This window comes from Sus scrofa, unplaced genomic scaffold (assembly GCF_000003025.6).
Source record: "Sus scrofa isolate TJ Tabasco breed Duroc unplaced genomic scaffold, Sscrofa11.1 Contig1914, whole genome shotgun sequence".
Taxonomy (NCBI): Eukaryota; Metazoa; Chordata; class Mammalia; order Artiodactyla; family Suidae; genus Sus; species Sus scrofa.
The window spans coordinates 3,744,081-3,768,141 of record NW_018084979.1 but is presented as its reverse complement, the minus strand read 5'-3'; the positions used below and the strand labels follow the sequence as shown (position 1 = coordinate 3,768,141).

Genomic DNA, 24,061 nt, shown 5'->3' with positions numbered 1-24,061 from the left:
CAGCCCCCCGTCTTGAACATCTTCGTCCCCACCCGGGAGTCCTTCTCCAGTACTCCCCAGCGCACGTCCAAGCTCATCTGCCAGGCCTCAGACTTCAGCCCCAAGCAGATCTCCATGGCCTGGTTCCGTGATGGGAAACGGGTGGTGTCTGGCGTCAGCACAGGCCCCGTGGAGACCCTACAGTCCAGTCCGGTGACCTACAGGCTCCACAGCATGCTGACCGTCACGGAGTCCGAGTGGCTCAGCCAGAGCGTCTTCACCTGCCAGGTGGAGCACAAAGGGCTGAACTACGAGAAGAACGCGTCCTCTCTGTGCACCTCCAGTGAGTGCAGCCCCTCGGGCCGGGCGGCGGGGCGGCGGGAGCCACACACACACCAGCTGCTCCCTGAGCCTTGGCTTCCGGGAGTGGCCAAGGGCGGGGAGGGGCTGTGCAGGGCAGCTGGAGGGCACTGTCAGCTGGGGCCCAGCACCCCCTCACCCCGGCAGGGCCCGGGCTCCGAGGGGCCCCGCAGTCGCAGGCCCTGCTCTTGGGGGAAGCCCTCCTTGGCCCCTTCAGGGCGCTGACGCTCCCCCCACCCACCCCGCCTAGATCCCAACTCTCCCATCACCGTCTTCGCCATCGCCCCCTCCTTCGCTGGCATCTTCCTCACCAAGTCGGCCAAGCTTTCCTGCCTGGTCACGGGCCTCGTCACCAGGGAGAGCCTCAACATCTCCTGGACCCGCCAGGACGGCGAGGTTCTGAAGACCAGTATCGTCTTCTCTGAGATCTACGCCAACGGCACCTTCGGCGCCAGGGGCGAAGCCTCCGTCTGCGTGGAGGACTGGGAGTCGGGCGACAGGTTCACGTGCACGGTGACCCACACGGACCTGCCCTCGCCGCTGAAGCAGAGCGTCTCCAAGCCCAGAGGTAGGCCCTGCCCTGCCCTGCCCCTGCCTCCGCCCGGCCTGTCCCTTGGCCGCCGGGGCGGGAGCCGAGCCTGGCCGAGGAGCGTCCCTCGGCCCCCCACGGTCCCGACCCACACCCCTCCTGCTCTCCTCCCCAGGGATCGCCAGGCACATGCCGTCCGTGTACGTGCTGCCGCCGGCCCCGGAGGAGCTGAGCCTGCAGGAGTGGGCCTCGGTCACCTGCCTGGTGAAGGGCTTCTCCCCGGCGGACGTGTTCGTGCAGTGGCTGCAGAAGGGGGAGCCCGTGTCCGCCGACAAGTACGTGACCAGCGCGCCGGTGCCCGAGCCCGAGCCCAAGGCCCCCGCCTCCTACTTCGTGCAGAGCGTCCTGACGGTGAGCGCCAAGGACTGGAGCGACGGGGAGACCTACACCTGCGTCGTGGGCCACGAGGCCCTGCCCCACACGGTGACCGAGAGGACCGTGGACAAGTCCACCGGTAAACCCACCCTGTACAACGTCTCCCTGGTCCTGTCCGACACGGCCAGCACCTGCTACTGACCCCCTGGCTGCCCGCCGCGGCCGGGGCCAGAGCCCCCGGGCGACCATCGCTCTGTGTGGGCCTGTGTGCAACCCGACCCTGTCGGGGTGAGCGGTCGCATTTCTGAAAATTAGAAATAAAAAGATCCACTCAAAAGATGCTGGTCATGATGAGCGATGCTCTCCCTGCTGGGGCCATGGCTGTGCTGCTCCCACCCTGCAGACCACCCCCCCGCCCCCCGCCTCTCCCACGTGCCTCCCGCCCACGCCGGGAAGCCCCTGCGCCCCTCGCCGAACGCTCACAGCAGACCAAGCCCGTGCTCACTGCTCCTCTAGCTGCTTCCACGGCCGCACGCAGGGCACGCGGGTGTGCAACACATGGAGGCATGCACACACACGGGCACATGCACACGTGCACAGGGACACCCACGGGCACATGCACACGTGCAGGCACGGACACAGACACGCATGCGCATGGGCAGGGGCGTGCGTGCACGTGACACAGAGACGCACGTGTGGTGAGCGTGGGACACAGACACACACGCAAGCGCAGGCACACAGGTACAAACACACGCACGTGGACAGAACATGGGCACGCAGGCACACGCTGACACACACACGGACGGACGCATGTTGGTGCACACACGCGCTCTCCGTCACTCGGTGCCCCTCGGCCGATGCCTCGCCCTCCCTGGCAGGGCCCCCTGCACCATGCTGGCTGCCTGGCGTCGTGCCCAAGCTCTGCTTGTCCCTCTGTCTCAGCTTGGAGGTGTGTCCAGGGGCCGGCCCAGCCTGGACTCCTGCCATGGCCACCAGTCCCAGCCCCAGAGCAAGGCGCCCAGAGGGTCAGCCTGGGTCTGGCCAGCTGGGCCCCAGGAAAGCCCTGGCCCATGTCCAGGAGAGGTGCCTCTCCAGTCCAGGCTCTTTGAAGGTGGCAGCACACTGACCCGCCTTCCCTGCCAAGGGGCTCAGGCGGGCCCTCTCCTGCGGACAGGGTCCAAGCCAGCTGTGCTCACACAGCCCAGGGGCGAGGCTGTCCCGGGAGGCACCTCCTCGAAGCAGGAAGCTGCAGGGAGCCCCATCTGAGCGGGGTCTGCCCAGCAAACACCCGGCCCTAGAGAAGGCGGGCACCAAGGCCCGCTGGAGCAGGGAGTGAGGGGCACCCAGCCAGGTGGGCGGGGGGGGGGGGGCGACAGTCTCTGCTGACCCTGGCACCCCTGCTTCGGGCTGCCTCCTAGACACCCCGACGCTCCTGGGCTCCAGACAGCCCCGTGTCCATCAGCCGGGGGGGGGGCGCTGTGAGCCCACTGAAGGTCCTCAGTCAGCTCGTCCCACGTCCCTGTCCCAGGGCTTCAAATGCCTGTCCCTTGGCCCCCCAGCCCTGAGTGCTGGGGAGGCAGACGAAGCAGCCAGGACCCACGCAGCCTCCCATGAGTGCCTTGGCCCCATGAGGGGGCGGTGCCTCCGAGGAAGCGAGGAGGGGCCCCCAGCACAGACCCCCCCCACAACCTGCCCCTCCGAGCTGGTCCTCACTGGCCCAGGGGCTGGCCCCAAGCCTCAGCGGACAGGAGACCCCACTCCCTGCCTCTCAGTCACAAGTGGGGAGGCTGGGGCACCAGGGGCCACTCTGCCGGGGCCCCCCTCTGGCCCCAGTGCAGGCCACACCCGTGCCTACCTGCGCTGCTCCGGCTTGCCCTCTGCCACTCCCGGTCTCCAAGGACCTGGCGCTCGGGGTCGCCGCCCCACTCAGCTTCCCCCAGGCTCGGCTCTGCGCCCCCCAGCCGCCCCCAGTCAGCGGGTGAGGGGTCTCCATGCCTCCCCAAGACCTTTCCTGACCAGCCCAGGAGCCCCCAGCCCCAAGGGGGAGGCCGCGTGCATCCCCCTCCCGCGCCCCGCTCGCTTGCTTCTGCCCGCGCGCCCGGCCTCCCGGGGGGCGGCATGCCGGGGGCGGCGGGCGGCTTTGCTGAGCCCGTGCGTGTCTCCCGCAGAGGGGGAGGTGAGCGCTGAGGAGGAAGGCTTCGAGAACCTCAACACCATGGCCTCCACCTTCATCGTGCTCTTCCTCCTGAGCCTCTTCTACAGCACCACCGTCACGCTGTTCAAGGTAGGCGGGGGCGGCCCGGCACCACGTGAGCCCCTAGCCCTCACACCCACTTACGCCGCCTCTGCCCCTGCAGGTGAAGTGATGCCAGCCAAGCATGTGGGGGACCAGAGACGGAACAGGAGGGGTGCCCCCTGGGGGTCCGGGGTCCCTGGCCACATGGCCCGTCCCCTTGTACTGAAATCTTCCCCGTGTCCCTCGCCAGCTTCCAGCCCTAGAAACTGGCTTCTCTCCACGCGGCCGAATGCTGCGGCCGAGCACGGCGCCCACAGCCGTGGGCCCTGCCCAGCCCTGCCTGGCCCTGCTTTGTAATGTGGCGCTTGTGGCCTTGAAATAAACGCGTATGTTTTATCTCGTGCAACTGCTTCCTCGTGAAGGTTCTTTTCTCCCCGAGTCTCACCCCGGGGCGGGGTGGGGGGGGCAGGCCCTGAGAATGGACCCCAGCTCCCACGGGCTCAGGGAAGGGGTACTTGCACCGCCTCCCCGGCCTGTGGGGATGTGCGGCCCGGGCTCGGGGCTGGTCCAGAGGAAGGCAGACGGCCGAGCCGGAGGCAGCCCAGGCCTGGCTCCCCCAGCGCGACCAGAGCGGGCTCCCCTGTGTGTCGTCAGCACAGGCCCTGCCCCGGGCGCCGCGCGACGCCTTGTCCCTCTCTGTCGCCGTCCCAGCAAGCCCAGCCACCAGGAGGCCTTGTCTGACTTGGGAGCCTCCGTGGCATGTGCAGCTGGGCTGGGAGGAGCGCTGGGCAGGTCTGCAGCCACGGCGCGCCCTGCAGGCGTGCGGGGGGTGCCTGGAGCGCCGAGGCAGGCCCGGGGGTCTCCAGTGAGACAGTGAGGAGCGTGCCGGACGAGAGGGCAAGAGCACGGAAGAAAGCCGCGGGCGGCTGGCGGGAGGCGGGGGGGCCGCAGCCGGGGATTAGCCCTGGCAGACCGGAGCCGGAGCCGTGCGAGGTGCCGTGGGCGCGGCAGGGCTCGCTCTGCACGGAGAGGTCCGGGCCAGCGGTGGCAGCAAGGGTCAGGGAGGAGAAGGCAGAGGCCTGGCAGACCGCGGGGACCAGAGGAGGTGACCCGGTGAGGGTGGTCCTGTGAGCCCGGTCCCCCGGAGGAGATTTCAGGGTGCTGGTGAGTGGGAGGGAGCTCCCAGGACCGACTCTTCTGAGGGTGTCAGGGGCCCGAGCCCCGGCTGGCCCTGAAGAGGTGACTAAGACAGAACTGTAAGTGGACGTGCGTCCCAGGAGAAATCCATCCCCCAGCAGTGGGCACCCAGGGGGTCTTTCCAGGCTCTGGCTTGATTCTGGGTAAGCAGAGCCCTTTGAGGCCCAAACTGGCAGGCGGGGGGGGAAATTTCCGAAGGGCACCACAAAGGGCAAGGCAGCTCCAGCAGGTGGGGGGCTCTCGGCAGGCCAGGGGGCTGAGGAGGGCACCTGGAGGTGGCACAGGGCTGTCCCAACACAGAGCCACACGAAAGGCTGACCGACGTGGAGGCACTCTCCCGGCCTGGGGACTGCGGTGGCACCAAGGCGGGCCAGGGCTGGCTCCTTCTGAGGCCGGGGCTGGGGGGCGAGCCAGCACCCAGGTCCTGTTTAACCAGTTGAATTGAATTTTCAGTCTTAGCTTATCAACTGCTCACTTAGATTCATTTTCAAAGTAAATGTTTAAGAGCCGAGGCATTCCTATCCTCTTCTAAGGCGTTATTCCTGGAGGCTCATTCACCGCCAGCACCTCCGCTGCCTGCAGGCATTGCTGTCACCGTCACCGTGACGGCGCGCACGATTTTCAGTTGGCCCGCTTCCCCTCGTGATTAGGACAGACGCGGGCACTCTGGCCCAGCCGTCTTGGCTCAGTATCTGCAGGCGTCCGTCTCGGGACGGAGCTCAGGGGAAGAGCGTGACTCCAGTTGAACGTGATAGTCGGTGCGTTGAGAGGAGACCCAGTCGGGTGTCGAGTCAGAAGGGGCCCGGGGCCCGAGGCCCTGGGCAGGACGGCCCGTGCCCTGCATCACGGGCCCAGCGTCCTAGAGGCAGGACTCTGGTGGAGAGTGTGAGGGTGCCTGGGGCCCCTCCGGAGCTGGGGCCGTGCGGTGCAGGTTGGGCTCTCGGCGCGGTGTTGGCTGTTTCTGCGGGATTTGGAGGAATTCTTCCAGTGATGGGAGTCGCCAGTGACCGGGCACCAGGCTGGTAAGAGGGAGGCCGCCGTCGTGGCCAGAGCAGCTGGGAGGGTTCGGTAAAAGGCTCGCCCGTTTCCTTTAATGAGGACTTTTCCTGGAGGGCATTTAGTCTAGTCGGGACCGTTTTCGACTCGGGAAGAGGGATGCGGGCGGAGGGCATGTGCCCAGGAGCCGAAGGCGCCGCGGGGAGAAGCCCAGGGCTCTCCTGTCCCCACAGAGGCGACGCCACTGCCGCAGACAGACAGGGCCTTTCCCTCTGATGACGGCAAAGGCGCCTCGGCTCTTGCGGGGTGGTGGGGGGGAGTCGCCCCGAAGCCGCTCACCCAGAGGCCTGAGGGGTGAGACTGACCGATGCCTCTTGGCCGGGCCTGGGGCCGGACCGAGGGGGACTCCGTGGAGGAGGGCGATGGTGGCTGCGGGAGGGAACCGACCCTGGGCCGAGCCCGGCTTGGCGGGATTCCCGGGCGAGGGCCCTCAGCCGAGGCGAGTGGGTCCGGCGGAACCACCCTTTCTGGCCAGCGCCACGGGGCTCTCGGGACTGTCCGGGGCGACGCTGGGCTGCCCGTGGCAGGCCTGGGCTGACCTGGACTTCACCAGACAGAACAGGGCTTTCAGGGCTGAGCTGGATTGGGCTGAGCTGAGCCAGGTTTAGCGAGGCCAAGTGGGGCTGAACCAGGCTCAACTGGCCTGAGCTGGGTTGACCTGGGCTGACCTGGGCTGAGCTGGGCTGGGCTGGGCTGGGTTGGACTGGCTGAGCTGAGCTGGGTTGAGCTGAGCTGAGCTGGCCTGGGTTGAGTTTGCTGGGCTGGGTTGAGCTGGGTTGAGCTGGGTTGAGTTGGGCTGAGCTGGGCTGAGCTGGGCTAGTTGGACTGGGCTGGGCTCGCCTGGGCAGGACTGGGCTGAGCTGGGCTGAACAGGGTTGTGCTCTGCTGAGCTGGGATGAGCCGGGCTGGGTTGATCTAGGCTGGGCTGGCCTGTGTAGACTGGGCTTGACTGGGCTGAGCTGGGCTGCACTGGGAAGAGCTAGTTGAACTAGGCTGGACTGGCCTGGCTCTGCTGGGCTGAGCAGGGCTAGGCTGACATGGGTTTATGTGGGCTGAGCTGGGAATGGCCCGGGCTGGGCTGACCTGGGCTGAGCTGAGCTAGGCTGAGCTGAGTTGAATTGGGTTAAGCTGGGCTGAGCTGGGCTGAGCCAGGTGGGACTGGGTTACCCTGGGCCACACTGGGCTGAGCTGGGCGGAGCTCGATTAACCCGGTCAGGCTGAGTCGGGTCCAGCAGACATGCGCTGGCCAGGCTGGCTTGACCTGGACACATTCGATGAGCTGCCTTGGGATGGTTCACCTCAGCTGAGCCAGGTGGTTCCAGCTGGGCTGAGCTGGTGACCCTGGGTGACCTCGGTGACCAGGTTGTCCTGAGTCCGGGCCAAGCCGAGGCTGCATCAGACTCGCCAGACCCAAGGCCTGGGCCCCGGCTGGCCAAGCCAGGGGCGGTGAAGGCTGGGCTGGCAGGACTGTCCCGGAAGGCAGGTGCACGTGGAGCCGCCCGGACCCCGACCGGCAGGACCTGGAAAAACGCCTCTCACTCCCCTTTCTCTTCTGTCCCCTCTCGGGTCCTCAGAGCGCCAGTCTGCCCCGAGTCTCTTCCCCCTCGTCTCCTGCGTCAGCCCCCCGTCCGATGAGAGCCTGGTGGCCCTGGGCTGCCTGGCCCGGGACTTCCTGCCCAGCTCCGTCACCTTCTCCTGGAACTACAAGAACAGCAGCAAGGTCAGCAGCCAGAACATCCAGGACTTCCCGTCCGTCCTGAGAGGCGGCAAGTACTTGGCCTCCTCCCGGGTGCTCCTACCCTCTGTGAGCATCCCCCAGGACCCAGAGGCCTTCCTGGTGTGCGAGGTCCAGCACCCCAGTGGCACCAAGTCCGTGTCCATCTCTGGGCCAGGTGAGCTGGGCTCCCCCTGTGGCTGTGGCGGGGGCGGGGCTGGGCGGGACCCCACTGCCCCATCCTGCTTGCCACAGACACCCCCACCCCATCCCTTCTGGTTCACCATGCAGCCCCCCCCCCCCGCACCCCCCCCCCGCCGCCGATGGACAGCCCGCCCCTCACCTGCTCCTGTGCCTCTGATTTCAGCATCTCGGCAGCTCCCAGCCCCTGCAGGGACCCCTGGGCCAACCCTGTCAACGGTCTCCACCAAAGCCCTCACCACGCCAAGGATCCCAGGTTAGCAACCCCCATCCCTGCGTCCCCCCACCTGCCTGCCTCTCCCTCGGCTGCCTCCTGCAGGCAGCCCTCCAGGACGTCTCCTGCGAGTCTTTGAGGCACATGCAGAGTCAGGAAGGGTGGGCACTAAACTCAGGGGCACCTACTGAGCACCAGGTCTGGGCTGGGCACTGGCAGATGCCACCTCAGGGCCCGCTGTGGCCACCAGCCCCTCATGAGTGGACAACCTGCCCTGGTCTCTGTGAGGGGCACAGGGAGGGGGACTCCACAGGCCAGCTCCGGACTCCCCTGGCCCAGCTGAGGGCTGAGCCGTGAGGTCGCATGGGGCTCACGTGGGCCCTCACTGCCAAGGTAGCCAGGGGTGTGCAGCGGAGCCCCGTGCCCTCCAGAAACATAGGTGCCGAGGAGTGGTGGTAGCTGGCCCAGGCACCCACCAGGCAGGACCCAGGCGAGAGCCGCCCTCGCTGGCACCTCCACCTCGTCCAGGCTCTGGGAGCTGGGGTCTGGCTCGGGCCAGGGTCACACCTCCCCCCGCGTCCTGCTCCGAGAAAGCAGCAAGCCACGGTGGCAGAGGCAGCTGGTCAGATGCAGCACGGCGGCTCCCGCGCCAGCCCTCTGGATGCTGCTGACACCCAAGGAAAGTGACGGCAGCCTGCCCTGCGGTGGCATCTCCCTGGGGGCCCCTCCCCCCAGCTTGTTGGTCGAGATGCTCACACCCCAGGCCAGAATCTGCGCCCGCCGTGCGTGTCCAAACCCCGCCAGGCCCTGAGCTCGGGGCTGACGGGTCAAGCACACGGGACACCGAGCGGTCAGGAGAGAAGCCAGCCCTCCAGAAGAGAAGGTGGCCCGGGGCGGGCGTGCAGTCAGGGCTCTCCCGAGGGGGGCAAGCCAGCCTGTTGAGACCCGAAGCCAAAGCTCCTGGGGGGGCGAGGGCGGAGCCCCAAGGAGACAGGTGGCCCGCCCTGCTCTGGGGCGGCATGTTCTCCTGTCCAAGACGATCTGCTTGGGACAGGCCTGACGTGCGCTGGGGTCGCAGGCCAGGCCCCCCTGGGAGGGCCCCGCTGCCAGGACAGGCCGCAGGCCAGATGCAGCCCAGAGCGCGCTCCGCACCGGGAATGGCCTTTGCAGTTCTAGAGGGATGGACGGGGAGGTGTGGGGGGCAGATGGAAACCCAGTGTAGCTGCAAAGCCCAAGAGCTTTACCGCCCGGCCCCTCACAGAAGACGAGGGCTGGCCCCGGGCCTCGACGCTCTGTGGTCCTGCCACTTAGGGGCCGTTCCCGCCCTAGACTCTAGAGGTGATTCTTGCATGGGTGCCCTTGGGCGCAGATGCTCGGAACCAGCCAGCAGGCAGCCAGGGTCCCGCGAGAGGCAGGAGGCACACCCGGGGAGCCCCGAGAGGGCACGAGGGGCTGTTGGGGGGGCTGGGAGGCCACAGCCCCACCGTCTGTGGAGCCAGGGGCAGAACCCGACCCACCCCCGTTCCCCGCAGTGCGGTCCACTGTCCGCGGCCAGCCAGGAGCCCAGACACAGGAGCCCCCAGAGGGCCCCCGCGGAGGTCAGACCCCTGGGGCACCGAGCCGGGGGAGGAGGGCCGCGAACGTCCAGAGGGCAGCAGAGAGGGCTGGCCTGGGAGCAAGACCCCAGCCCGGCGACAGGAGGGCCAGCTGCTCGTGGCACTTCTGGAAGCAAAGACGGCTGGGTGGGCTCTGGGGACAGGGCAGGCCTGGGGCCAGGTGGCGACGGAAAACACCCAGGAGCCCCTGGCCACCCCCGCTCAGCCTCACTGACCTTCCCTCTCCCCGCAGCGTGTCAGAACCACACCCGCCCTCCCAGCGTCTACCTGCTCCTCCCCCCGCTGCAGGGCCTGTGGCTGCGGGCTGAGGCTACATTCACCTGCCTGGCGGTGGGGCAGGACCTGCAGGAGGCCCGCCTGTCCTGGGCCGTGGCCGAGGAGCCCCAAGGGGGGCGCATGGAGGAGGGGCCCACGGAACATACCAACGGCTCCTGGAGCCTGAGCAGCCGCCTTGCCCTGCCCAGGTCCTCGTGGGCCGCGGGCGCCCCCGTCACCTGCAGGCTGAGCGGCCCCGGCCTGCGGTCCCTGGTGACCGCGGAGGCTCGGAGAGAACATGGTGAGCTCAGCCCCCCAGGCGGGGAGGTGGGAGGCCGCGGGCCCCGTGAGCCCCACACCGCAGCCGGCCCAGCCTCTCCTCTGGCTGCCTCCTTTCACGAGGGCACGGCCGGGGGTGGGACCCACTGCGGCCCCGCTGCCCCGCTTCCCGATGCCTCTGGCCCCCCGAGCCTGACCCAGCTTCTGCCCGCAGCCGCCTTGGCGCCCAGCAACCTGGCCGTCCGTGTCCTGACAGCACCCGGCCCGCTCGCTTTCACCAAGGCCGCCTCCTGGCTCCTGTGCGAGGTGTCCAGCTTCTCGCCCCTGGACATCCTCCTCACCTGGCTGGAGGGCCAGCAAGAGGTAGACCCGTCTTGGTTTGCCACCGCGCGGCCCGCGGCCCAGCCTGGGAACCCCACGTTCCGTACCTGGAGCGTCCTGCGCGTCCCGGCCTCCCCGGGCCATCAGGACGCCACCTACACCTGTGTGGTCGGGCACGAGGCCTCCCGGACGCTGCTCAACGCAAGCTGGAGACTGGACACAGGTGAGAAACCCCCGACCTCAGGGCTCCAGTCCCTGCTGCACACAGACACGGGCTGAGGGGCCATGCGGGAGCCCCCAGAAGAGCCGGGTGGTGGGAAGCTCGGGCTGCTCCAAGGGTCTGCACCCCCTGTCAGGACGGCCCCGCCCAGCCCGCTCTGAGGCTGGAGGGCACGTCCCCTGAACTGGGGGCTCTAGGCACCCTGGCGTGCCCACAGCAGGCCCTGACCACACGCTGCTGACGGGGACAGTGGAACAGATATCCGTCAGAGGAGGGACTCGAGTGGGGGACGGGGCTCACCCTCCGAGGCGTCCAGCCAGGCCTCCCTGGCAGCCCCGTCGGAGTGCAGCGCCCAGAGCAGAGCCCCTCCCTGCCTATCCCAGCTCCGAGGGGACAGTGGTGGGCAGGCTGGGCCAGGCAGACAGCAGACGCACAGGGCAGCACTAGCTGGAGCGTGGGGCCCAGGCCACCCAGCGGAAGCCAGGCAGAGGCAGAGGCCCCGTGGGGGCCCAATCGGCAAGGGGGGTGGTCAGGGGCAGGGAGCTCAGGTTCTGCGGGTCAGGGGCCTTGCCAGAGTGCAACAGACGTCCAGATGGCACAGTACCCCGATGTCTCCCAGGGAAGCCCGGCAGTGGCTGTGTCCTGGTGGGCAGCACCCCAGCCCACCTGCCTGCCCCTGAGTTCCAGCCCAGGCCCTTGCTGCCCACCTGGAGCCGGGACCCTCTGGCCACAGCCCACTTCTGGGTGCCATCTGTGCTGGGCCACCTGTTGTGGCTCGTGTCCTGGGAAGGCGGCAGAGGGCCCCTGAGGGCTCCTCGAGGGCCAGGCCCTCCACACCCAGCAGACTGGCCACCCAGGGCACAGGACCTACCCAGGCTCTCCACGGGCTCATGTCACTGGGGTGGCACCCTCCAGAGCCCTCACATCCCACAGGGGCCAGAGCCACGTCCACCGGCCAGAGCCGCACTCTGGAGACGGGGCGGGCAGCAGAGGCAGTCCGTCCCCAGGGCCCCCTGCAGCATGGGTAAGGACATCTGAGCCAGGGCAAGCAGCTGGGGCCTCGCTGCCTGGCACGAGGGGCCCAGAAGGTGGAGGGTGGCAGAGCTGCTCCCTGCCTGAGGCAGCCTCCCCCTCTGCCAGGCAAGTACCCGCCTCACCCGGCCCGGTTGTGGCTTTGCTGCCTTGAGGAGCACTGCAGCTTTCCCCAAAGGACCCCCACGGTCCCCCCAGCCCACATCCAAGGCCACCCCTCCCTCTGCACTCCAGGGCCAGCCCACCACCCTCCCCTCTTCCCAAAGGAAGTAAGTCCTGCTGCGTGCTGGGCCCAGGCCCGGCACCAGTGGCCCACACCACAAGCACAGCACCTGGGGTCATTGCCCTTATAAAGCAACAGCTGGAAGGTGGCCCCACACAGGCCCCTTGCCTCTCCTCCCGGCCTGGTCCTGCTCCCTGGCCCCGGCGCTCCTCGGCCCTCGCACCCACCCCCTCAAGAGGGCCGCACAAACCACCGGTCCCACAAACCAAAACTAGGGCACCTCGCCCTGCCGTCACCCTCGCAGCCAGGCAACCCCGACTCCCCAACATACGGAAGCCTCCTGCTTCTCTTCGCTGACCCCACCCACTCCCGCCCCCCTGCTGGTCTCACTGCCAGCCCCGCCCGCCCCTGTCCCTCAGGGCCTGCTTCCACTTAGGATGTAAAAGATACTGAGACAGCCACTCGCGCAGTACCAAAAGGACACCACCAAGAAAATTGTGAAAGTCATATTCATTTAAAGCCACTGAAGAGCTAAGGACTCACAGAAGCCCAACTGACCTAAATTCCTGGCCTGGTAGTTTCGCCTCCTCCCCAGCACCGGTGGACAGAGCCCTGGGCATCCACGAGAGAGGAGCCTGAGGGAATCAGCCGAGATGCGGCACCTTCATGGGCTGCCCTGGGGCAGGGGAGACTCGGACGAGCCCCAGAAAAGCCCCTTCACCCGCTGATCCCCTGCCCCCCAGGACCTCTGCTGATCCAGCAGCGGCTAGGAGCAGAATGGAAAGCCAGCAAGAGAGCTCCAGCCTCGCCTGAGGCTTAGAGCCCAAAGCCCCACCCAAACACTTAGAGCCGGGAACCGAGGATCCCGCCCCACAGCCCGACTCCGCTCCTGGCGAAAACGATGAACCCTCACCCCCAGCCCAAGAGAGGACAGTGTGCGCCCGCTCGCTCCCTGCAAGTCCACTTGCTGCTCTCTGCCCAGCACACCAGCCAGTGCTTCTGAGACATGCGAAGGAGACACCTGTCATCAAAATAAAAAACAGCAAATAGAATCAGCCCCGCAGGTGACCCCGATGTTGGCATTAAAACACTTTGATCATGTTACCGCCCCCAAGCTTAAACTCTTTTTATGGCTGCTTCTTCCCTAAGCAAAACTTCCAGATCTTGTCCCAGGTTTTTCAGTCTCTGCCTGATGGACGGCACGCTGCCTCCGTCAAGGGGGGGGCGGGGGGGGTGGGCATGACCTCCCTGCCCTGCACTTCTGCTCCCACTGCCTCTCCCGCCCCAAGCCTTCCCACCCTCTCATCTGGCCAGCGTCTGTGCATCACTCACACGAACCGTCTGTGTGCCTGAGAAGACGTCCCTGGCCTCCAGCGTGGGTGACCGGGGACTTGGCACAGCTGGCCTCTCCCTGGACGGCACACACCCTGGGGGTCTCTCACCAGGGTTAGCTCTCCCACCGACCCCCGGACCACTCACCGCTGCATTCCGAGTGTCTAGAGCAGGCCCCTTCAAGTTCTCTGCTGCAGAAGACAGCGGCCTTTTCAAATTTTTCCAATTAGTCATCGGCCTGTACCCGTGTAGACTGCAATAGCGACTAATCACTAGGAAATGAGGCAGAGACAAAGATGTGCTGATGTTTATTATTAGATTAACAGCTGCTGTAAAACGTTTCCAGAGCACGCGGCTCCCATACCTATGTCCCATGCCCTGTGACCCCGGTTCCTGGCCGGCAGCACCGGCAGACCCACTTCGGGTAGCTCTGGTCAAGCACGAGGTAGCCCCGCCTCAGATGCTCCTGGAAAGAATGACGAGGACGTTCCGGGATGTGGGACGGGCCCCAGGACTCCGCGCTCCTACCTCTGCTCACGGGCGTCCTGCCGGATTCCAGGGTGCTCCCCGCAGAGGCGGGTGGTCCTGGGCCTGGACAGCAGCACCCTGCCTGTCCTGGCCCCCAACTCGAAGCTCCCGCGGGACTGACTTTGTTTTTCTTTCTCGGCCACGGGGCGAAAGCCCCGAGTCCTAACCGCTGGACCACCAGGGAACTCCCAGGAATGACATTTTGATCCACTTTGCTGAACGAACCTTGTTCTTGGGAAAGGTCACCAGTTGACCCGGACCCAGCTGACCCTGCAGACACAGGCAGTCATGATGCTGCCCCCCACCCCGCCGCCCGCCTGGCTGGCACCGTCTTGTCTTTCTGCCCTCACCCGCAGCCACCTGGTCCCGTGTGTCCACACCAGCGTCAGCGGCACCACCCCCTGACGCCACATCACACTGGCATGAAGGCTTCCGTGTGAGCGAGTTTGCTTCTGGTCCAGCTGCCCCTCTGGGCGCTGAGACCCGTAGGGCCCAGCACAGCCTGGCAGGGAGAAGCCCGTAGGCACACACTGCCCAGGATAGTGGGAGCGCCCCGGGCAGCGCCCCTTGCATGTGCCAGCGTGGGCACAGGGCCGACCTTCTGACTGGCACTGGCTCCTCCCCAGGTCTGGCCACCTTGACCCCAGGCAGCCAGGACGAGGGCAGCGATGACTACGTGGACCTGGAGGACGCGGGCCGCCTGTGGCTCACCTTCACAGTCCTCTTCCTCGTCACTCTGCTCTACAGCGGCTTCGTCACCTTCCTCAAGGTGGGTGGGACGGCCTGGCTGGGCAGCCGACGCCTCCGTGCCCAGGGACTCTGACGGGCACCGGGAGGGACATGCGAGCGGACAACGACCACAGCCAGCGGGACCCACCTGAGCTTCTCGGCCCTCCGTCCACCCACAGCCCCCCGGAGTAGAGCTGGCCCCTCGACCCCTCGGGTGGGACCCTGACCCGGCGGGGCCAGCCCTGGAGCCCTGCTCCCAGTGCCCACCTCTGCGAGCCCTGCCCGCCTGCCCCTTCCTCACCCCAGTGCTCTCCCCGCAGGTGAAGTAGCCCCCGGCGAGCAGACGACTGTGCCGCAGAGAGGGACGCTCCGCCTCCACGCTGGCTGTTGCCACCAGAGGACAGAGGGGCCCCGCCTGCCTCCGCCCTGCGCACCGAGGCCCTCCAGCCCCATCTCTGCCCCAACCCCGGCCCCAGCCCACCGGGACCCCAGCCCCACCCCGGAGAGGCCAGCACCTCGAGGCAAGAGCCAGGGCCCCAGGCTGCAGCCCCCGCCTTCCCACCCACGGTCCAGCCCCATAAACAGCTTTGGCTCATTTCATCCGCCTCCTGTTTCTGTGTCCCAGCCGTGTGGCTCTTGCCAGGTCAGACCCAGGAGGCGGAGATCACACATCCGAGAGAGGGTGGGGCCGCAGGGACCAGGCGCGAGGCAGGGATGGCCACAGTGAGGAGGGCACTGCAGGACACAGGCTGACGCCTGCTCCCCACCCAGGCACACGTGCACACACACGTGCACACACATGCACTCCTCATACCCAGGCATGTTTGCCCCTCCGTATGCTCACGTGGGACCACACCCGGCAAGCACACCCTCATGAGTGAAAACACATGCAAATGCAGGGGCACGTACACATGGACACGTGTGCACAGGCCTGCACACGCACACACGCATGCACATGCGTGCTCATGCACCGCACACGCATTGTGTCAGGAGTGGGAGCGGCTGGGCTCACGGAGCCCAGTGGGCCTGGTGCCACCCCCCCATCTGCACAGCTCTGGCAGCCCCCGAGCCCTCTGAGGTCCCCACTCCTGCCTCATGCAGAGCCGGCTGAGTAGACCAAGTGCTGCCTGAAGGGGCTTGGGGAAGATGCTGGCCCTGGTCAGTGCCCAGTCACTTTCAGCCCCCTGCTGTCACCCAGAGTCCCTGCAGCAGGCAAGGGTCTGGGCCTGGCCCCCATCAGCAGCGGTCCTTCTCATCCCGCCAGGCAGGGAACGAGCGGGGAGGCCAGTGTGGTGCAACCTGCCAGGTTGCCAGCCTGGGGCCGACCCTCATGGGCCTACCCCCGCAGGCCCAGGGAGCAGTGAGGCGGTCTGCGCCAAGGTCACCCCCTCTCCGGCCACCTCCCACGCAGGGCGCTGTGGTCCCACTCCCCGCGTTGCTCCTGGACGCCAGGCGGTTGGGTCCCCTCGGCCCCACCCACACTCCCTGCCTGGCCCGTGGCCCAATAGCATCTGTCCATGGCGTCCACTTCCCTCTCATCCCCAGATACCGGCCTTACTCCTGCACTGGCACTGGGGGTGGCCTCAGCGCCCCCTCGGCTGGACATCTGGCCAAAGACGTCCGGCCCGACCCCTACGGCCTCAGAGCGGAGGCTGTGTGGACGCAGCGTCTGGGGTCTGAGACGACAGGGGCTCTGGTTTCTCGGCAGGCCCAGTGTTGCTGCAAGGTCCTCACAGGAGGGCAGGGGGAGCCTCGACACGGAGGCAGGATGCCGCGCTGCCGGCTTTAAAGCAGGAGGGTACGGCCCCGAGCCGAGGGGGCAGCTCTGGCCTGCCCAGGCCCGCCCAGCCTGCAGACCCGGAGAGGACGCGTGTTGGCCATCCCTGGCTGTGGCAGCTGCAGAAGCTCAAACACCCACTGGCCCTCCGGGCCAGCCCCCCGCGGCGGCTCAGGTCCCAGCATTCCCCGCAGTGCTGCACAGCGTCCACCCAGGAAGGCGCACTTCCCGCGCTGGCAGGCCCACCGCCGCGGCCAGGGCTGTGCCATGCGTCCGGGTCCTCGGCGGCACGCGCCGGGGTCTCCCCCGCCCCGCCCCGGCCTTGGCCTCTGCAGCCTCTCCACCCCGCCAGCAGGGCGGCCCTGTCTCAAGGTCTCTGAGAGGCCGCAGCTCACCCACGACCAAAAGGCCTCACATTTCATCAGAAATTCGCACCCAGGTCCTGGGGGCCTCGTGGTGCCCTGAGCCCACCCTGGGCTCCTGCCCCTCCACCCCGCCTCCTCCAAGCCGGGCCTCCTCTGCTGTCCCCGCCCAGAGACCTCCGCCCAGGCTCTGGAGGCTCCCGCCCTCGTCCCTCCAGGTCTTCGCAGGAAGCCCACCCCCACCGCCCTGATGAGAACGGCAGCCGCCCTCCCCTTCCCCAGGGGCGCCCTGCTCCGGCCCCTCCGAGGTTCTCGTGCTCGTGATGCTGTCGGTGGCTCCTTTCTCTTTCCCCAGAAGGCGAACTCCAAGTGACGGGGTTTCCGTCGCCCCCTGACCCGCCCCCGCACGTGGCACAGAGCCCGTGCCCACCGGCACCAACGGACGTTCACCGAGGAACCGAGACGGGCGCCTCGGGCACAGAGCGCGACACGGGGAGTGACCCCAGAGTAGCTTCCTTTCGAGAGGACCCCTCGCCCTCCTTCCCATCTCAGTGAGCGACCCCCTCAAGGCTGGCTCCAAGGCCAGCTTCGCCCCCGCCCCAGCCCACGCCCGGCAAGGTCTCTAAAGCCTGCACCTGTCCCAGCAGCGCAGGCTCAAGCCCACTGGCGAGCTCTCGTGACGCCAAGAATGACATTAAAATTTCATGCCTGGCCCAGGAGCCTGGGCCCCGGCCACCACAGCACCCTGCTCGTGGCGGTCCCCATCTGGTCCCGCTTTGCAGGACTGCCTCTCCCTGGGGGGGCCCTTGGGTCGGCCCGCCTCCAGTCCAGACAGCAGCGGCAGTACAGCCCCGCATCTGCACCAGCTAAGGGACGCGTGCAGGAAGAAAGCAACAGGCAGGCTGGTGGGGTGAGGGGCCTCGGAGGCTCCGTGTGGGCATTGCACCCGGGCCCGAGCACGGCGGCTCTGTGGCAGCACCCGTGCAGTCACGGCGCCTCCCGGCCGGCCGCCTAGGGCTTGCACCTCGGAGCCCCATCCACAGGCCCTGGGGGCCAGGAGGGTGTTGGGCACCAAAGCTCACGACCACAGTCCCCTGAGCAGGCTGGGTGCTGGCCGGCTCCGGGGGGGTCTGTGCTTGCGCTTCTTTCTGTCCAGGAAACATTTCCAGGAAATGCCCTAAAGCAGCTGTGAGGCTCACTGTGGTCCACAAACACCCCCGCACACCCCCCCAACACCTAACGGCAGCCGGACCGCAGCCCTGGCGCCTGCCAGGTGGACTCAGCCCGCCTTCCCCCAGGTCTTCCGCAGAAACACCCAGCGAGCCGCCCTCGGCAGACTTCCCCTTTTTATCTGAAATAACCATCCGTTCGCCCTGCCGACTGCCGAGGCCTATCTGCCAGAGGCCTGTGGCGGCCCTGAGGCCCACCTCTGCCGTTTCCCTCACAAGGCTGTGTTGGTGGCCTTCCTGGCACCGCAGCTGAGGGCCCCCACTCAACCCGCGACGGGCGGGCCGCAGGCCATTAACCTGCACGCTCTGCAGCCTGCCTGGAGCCCCGCCTCTAGGGCAGAAACATCTGTTTCCAGCTGTGCTAACAGACGGGACGCGTCTGCCCTCCCACACCTAAATCAAGGCTTGACAAGCTGGCCCCAGGGTGTGGAATTCACCTCCCAGCCACCTGCAGGGGGCCCAACAGACCACCCCTACCGTGGTGTGTTGGGAGAAGGGTCTGAGCCAGTCCTGCCCCCCAAGGCTCGTGGGCTGAGGCCTCCCCCAGCATGGGTGGAAACCAGGCTATGCTCTCCAGCCATGGCCCTATGTCCCCTCCCAGCCCAGGGCCAGGCCTGTGTCTGCTGAGCCCATTCCAGAGGACACGGCTGGGACGAGGCGTCCGAAGAGAGCTGGGAGACGGCAAGAGCAAAGAGACAGGCCCCTGCTGTCACTGTCAGGCCCAGAGCAGACTCAGGACCAGCTCCGAGGCGAATCACAAATCAGACCAGAGGGAAGGGTGGGAAATGAAGCTTTCTCCCCGCGCGAGAGTGTGACGCCAAGGCCTGGAACGTTAAAAAATAGCATTGATAGATTAGCCTAGAGGAAGAAAACTCTCAAATCTACTAGGATTAAAGCACAGGCAACAAAGTTAAGTAACATGCGAGAGAGAACAGCCAAAATACGCAACGGAGTCTGTGTCCGTCCAGGTTCTTCAGAGACTCGGCATCCGAGGTAGATGGATAGACGATGTCCACGTGGTCTTGACAAACAGACGGAGGAGGAGAGAAGCTTTCAGGACTTGCACCCCGTGACTCTGAAGGCTTGGAGAGTCCCAGGCCTGCAGGGCAGGCCAGTAGCCCAGACACCCAGGAAAGAATGGCTGTTGCAGTCTGAGTCCAAAGGCGGGTTGCAGGCAGAAGGCCCCTCCTCGGGCGACTGCCGTCTTTTCTCTCCTGCGGCCTCAGCCCAGGAGATGAGGTCACACATAGGACCAGCTGACTGACCCGGTGTCATTTAGTGATTTAAACGTTAACCACATTTTTCAAATATCTTCACTCTCTGAACCACTGTTGACCAAATATCTGAGCACCATGCCCTGGACAAGTAAAAACTGACCATCGCAGAGTCCAACCAGATGAATGCTGGGAAAACGCAATGAATGGGACAAACTGGACCATCAAGGGCAAGTTTTCAGCAGAAAGTAGGGAGTGGGAGGAGCTCCCGTTGTGAGGACATGGGTTGGACCCCTGGCCTGGCTCAGGGGGTTAAGGATCTGGCGTTGCTGTGAGCTGTGGTGCAAGTCACAGACACGGCTCAGATCCCACCTTGGTGTGGCTGTGGTGTAGGCTGGCAGTTACAACGCCAATTCCACCCCTAGCCTGGGAATTTCCATATGCCGCACAGCACGGCCCGAAAAAGACACACAAAAAAAAAGTAGGGAGAGGGAGATCATTTCTCGTGGGCTGTAAACAACAAATAAGCAACAAAACACGTGAAATTGTTGAAAGTACAAATAGTCAGAGAAAATTGACCCAAACAATGGACCACCCATTCAGGTGGCCGTTTGAGCTGCCCGTTCGAGATCCAGGACGGGATGCGGGGGTGGGATGCTGCCTTCACACCAGGCCTGGAGCCCAGGAAGCAGTCAGAGGGGAGGAGCAAGTCAGGGACCCTCAGCACTGGGGTGTTGATGCCAGGACTGGCTGGCGCCAAGGAAGGGCTGCAGAGGGAGAAGGCCACGGCGCCAGGCGGGAGGAGGGAGGATGCGGCGTCTGAAGCCGGAAGCAGGAGTCGGGGAGGGAGAGGCGAGGGGGCACAGCGGTGGGGCGGGGGAAGGAAGGGTGCCACCTTCGCCGTGCCCGATGTGCTCCTGCAGAGGTCGAAGGGGTCCAGCTGGTCTCTGAAGCATGGCCTTGCTGGCGAGGTGGCCGAGACCTTGCTCGGGTAGGTCCAAGAAGGACAGGGAGGGTGCAGTAGTCCTAAGAGCAGGGTCCACCCGCGGGGCCAGAGCCTGCACCCCGTCAAACACACAGGGTCTGCTGGGCTGTAGGGAAACTGCAGGGTATTGAAGGCGTCAGATGGAACTCTCCAGCAGCACCGCGGATGAGACAGATGTCAGGGATGAAAGAGTGCGTGAACTCCTACCCACATCTCCCGGGTCAAATCAGAAGGGAAATCCACGGCCTTACCTGTGTGGAAAGGCGAAAGCACTGAATTAATAAAGAGCCAAAATTTGAAAGTCAGAGAACAGCAAAATAAACACAAAGAAGCAAGAGAATAATAGTATAAGCAAAAACATTTAATGTCATACAAGAGAAGAAGAAACAGGGAAGCACGACAAATCCAAAATCATTTCTTAAAAGGGACAAACCTCTGAGAAGACTAGTCAAGAACACGAGAGAGACGGCAAAAGTAAAATAAAATAAGAAATGTATATACATGTAAACAGGGATTGAAATTAGTTCTTCTAAAAAACAAAACAAAAAACCCCAAAAATGCAATCGAAACGTGGGCAGAAGACCTAAAGAGGCATTTCTCCAAAGAAGACCAACAGCACATGAAAAAAATGCTCAGCATCACTAATTATTGGAGAAATGCAAATCAAAACTACACCGAGGTTCCACTTCACACTGGTCAGAATGGCCTTCATTAAGAAGTATACAAATGACAAGTGCTGGCGGGGCTGTGGAGAAAAGGGAGCCCTCCTGCACTGCTGGTGGGAATGGAAGCTGGTACAACCACTCTGGAGAACAGTAAGGAGGCACCTCAGAAAACTAAATATAGAGCTACCATGTGACCCAGCAATCCCACTCCTGGGCATATATCTGAACAAAATTGTCATTCAAAAAGATACACACCACATCTCATCAAGTTAAAAAGCATATACGTTTTATAGAAACTCTCAGAAAGGAAAGAAGGAATGACGCCCAACGACTTCTACCAAGTCAACATGGCCTTGGCTGGAGCCAGACCACGACAGAGTGGGAAAGAAAACTATGGGACAGTGTCACTCACAAAACAAATGCACATACTTCAAAGAAAATATTAGCAAATGATTTTGCCCCTCATAAAAAAAAAATCAGATAATTCACTATGTCTAAGCCAGGTTTACCCCCAAAATCAAGGACGGTTTAACATTACAAAATCTATCACTGTCATTCAAAGCATTAACATGTTGCAGCCCAGAAACTTGGGAGTTCCTGTTGTGGCTCAGTGGTAACAAACCTGACTAGTATCCATGAGGATGCAGGTTCAATCCCTGGCCTCACTCAGGGGGTTAAGGATCTGGCATTGAAGTGAGCTGCCATGTAGGTTGCAGATGCGGTTCAGATCCCACATGGCGGTGGCTGTGCTGTAGGCCAGCAGCTGCAGCTCCAATTCAACCCCTAGCCTGGGAACTTCCATATGCCGTAGGTATGGCCTTAAAAAGCAAAAAAGAATAAATAAAAAAGTTTTTAAAAAAGGACAGAGACTTTAAGTTCACCTCAAGGGTAAAGAAATAAAGTTAAAGGAATTTAACACTCTGTTATGATAGAAACTTTTGATAAACTAAAATGCAACGGAATTCTTCGACCTGACAAAATGCATCCACCGAAAGCCTTTAAATTTTTCTTCGTAAAGGGAAGTTATTGGAAGCAACATTGTACTAGACATTTCAGTGTATTCGGTAGGACCAAAAATATGTTAAAGCATGATAACTTTCTAAATAGAAAAACGTCCAGAAGAAGATACAAAAACAATCGATATTAAAAAGAACAGATACTTAGCTACAATACCAACATACAGAAATCCAGTAGCAGACAGGAAACGTCATTTTTGTAAAGATGTCACATGCCTCTGCTTCTGCTAAAGGCGTACAGGTAACCCGGGCCAACCTCCCAGTGAGGAATACCAGAAAGCAGGGAAGACATACTTTTAAATCTTCTTAAAGGCAGTGGCAAGTTAAGAAAGGAGATTGAGATTCAGAAACGTAAACCTGGCATTTACAGCCACTTTCCCCCCAAAGGTTTTTGCTGATTCTGAAATAACCAGCAGAGATATTAGGCAGTGCTTTTGACAGTCTCATAAGCCTAGGGAGACAAAAACTTGGAGGCCAGGACCCACTAAGGGAAAGGCCCTGGTTAAGTCCCTGCACCTCGGACTAGAAGCCCACAGGCTCTCGCTATAGCAACAGGAGGAAGTAAGCCATCCCTCACAGGGGCTGAACCCGAGTGCAAGTCGTCTGACCCCAGAAGAGCTCAATCTGTGCCCTTGGGATCAAATCCCACATTCCAAAAGCCACCAAGAACGTGCCAGAAGGAGAGGAAAATCATCTCTGGGAGAGCATAACGTCACTGTAGGCTCAAATGTTCAATTCCATACTTTCGAATACAATATCTGGCGCACGATCACAAGGAACCAGACATACAAGGAGACAAAACCACATAAGGAAGAACTAACAGAAACAGAAGACAATCGGACTTCAGATTCCAGCTGTGGGAATGAACGGACACAGACTTTTAAAATGACTGTGCTGCTACACTCCAGGAGTTAAACAACAGTATGAAAATGTCCTTGGAAACTGAAAGCTATAAAAGACAACACAGAAGACTTTTTCATTTGTAATTCTAGAACTAACGTGTACAATTACATAAATTAAGAACTCAAGGAATTCCTGTCACGGCTCAGCAGAAACAAATCTGACTAGGATCCATGAGGATGCGGGTTCGATCCCTGGTCTCGCTCAGTGGGTTAATGATCCGGCGTTGCCACGCGGTGGTGTCGGTAGCAGATGCAGCTCTGACCCTGCATTGCTGTGGCTACAGGGTAGGCCAACAACTGAGCTCCATATGCCGCAGGGCAGCCCTAAAAAGACAAAACAAAACAAAACAAAACAAACCTCACTAGACAGGCTTGAGAACAAATTTAACAGGGCTGGAGAATCAGCGAGTAAATCAGAAGCCGCGTTAGAAGACAGGATCTACAATGAAGACAAGAAAACAACCACGAGACTTAGAGGACAGAGTTAAAAGAAGCAGGGATACACTAAGAAGGCCTTGAATGTGGGACTTAGAGCCCCAGGAGAATTGAGAGAGAAGACATGTTTTTAAAGGGGTAACTTCAGAAAGCTTTCTGAACTTAAGGAAAGATACACCCCCTCAATTCAAATGGAATTAAATGCACAGACACCACATCTACCCATAACATTATAAAACTACTGAATACTGGAGTTCCCTGGTGGCTCGGTAGGTTGACCATGTGACATTTCTAGAGCTGTGGCCTGGGTGCAATCCCTGGCCCGGGAACGTCCACGTGCAGTGGACATGAACCAAGCAGCAACAATAGCAGTAACTACGGAATACTAAAGGGAAAAATTCCTGAAGGCAGCTGAAGTAAAGGAGAGACTTACACCACCTTCAGATTTGCAACAAGAAACCCAATTGAAAAATGGGCAGGAGACCTGGCTAGTCATTTCTCCAAAGAGGATGTACAGACGGCCAACAGGCAGGTGAGAAAATGCTCCACATCACCAACTATTGGACAAATGCAAATCAAAACCACATTGAGGTACCTTCACCCCAGTCGGAATGGCCATCATTAATAAGTCTACAAACAATACACGTGGAGAGGATGCGGAGAAAGGGGACCCTCCTACACTGCTGGTGGGAATGTAAATTGGTACAACACTGTGGAAAACAGTGTGGAGGCACCCCAGAAAACTAAATATAGAGCCACCATATGACCCAGCAGTCACAACCCTGGGCGTATATTGAGACAGATCTTTCATCGAAAAAGATGCATGCACCCACATGTGCATTGCGGCGCTATTCACAATAGCAAAGACATGGACACAACCTAAATGCCCATCAACAGATGGATGGATTACGACAATGTGGTGCACATACACAATGCAGTACTACTCAGACATGCAAAAGAAAACAAGAATGCCATTTGCAGCGACATGGATGGAACTAGAGACTCTCATCCTAAGTGAAGTAAGTCGGAAAGAGAAAGCCTAATACCGTATGATAGCACATATCTGGAATCGAGTACATG

At 62.6% G+C, this 24,061-nt stretch overlaps 1 protein-coding gene and 2 gene segments (V, D, J or C); all 3 read left to right on the top strand.

Moving 5' to 3' along the window:
- The window catches only part of LOC102165485, a 194,344-nt gene that overhangs the window by 6,309 nt on the left and 163,974 nt on the right, over window positions 1-24,061 (top strand).
- Window positions 1-24,061, top strand: part of LOC396781 (IgG heavy chain) — a 165,144-nt gene that overhangs the window by 73,150 nt on the left and 67,933 nt on the right.
- Window positions 5,138-14,996, top strand: LOC106508719. The segment is given in 6 exon segments: window positions 5,138-5,698; window positions 7,307-7,624; window positions 7,814-7,903; window positions 9,710-10,033; window positions 10,226-10,555; window positions 12,551-12,921. Coding segments are annotated over 3 exon segments (567 nt in total).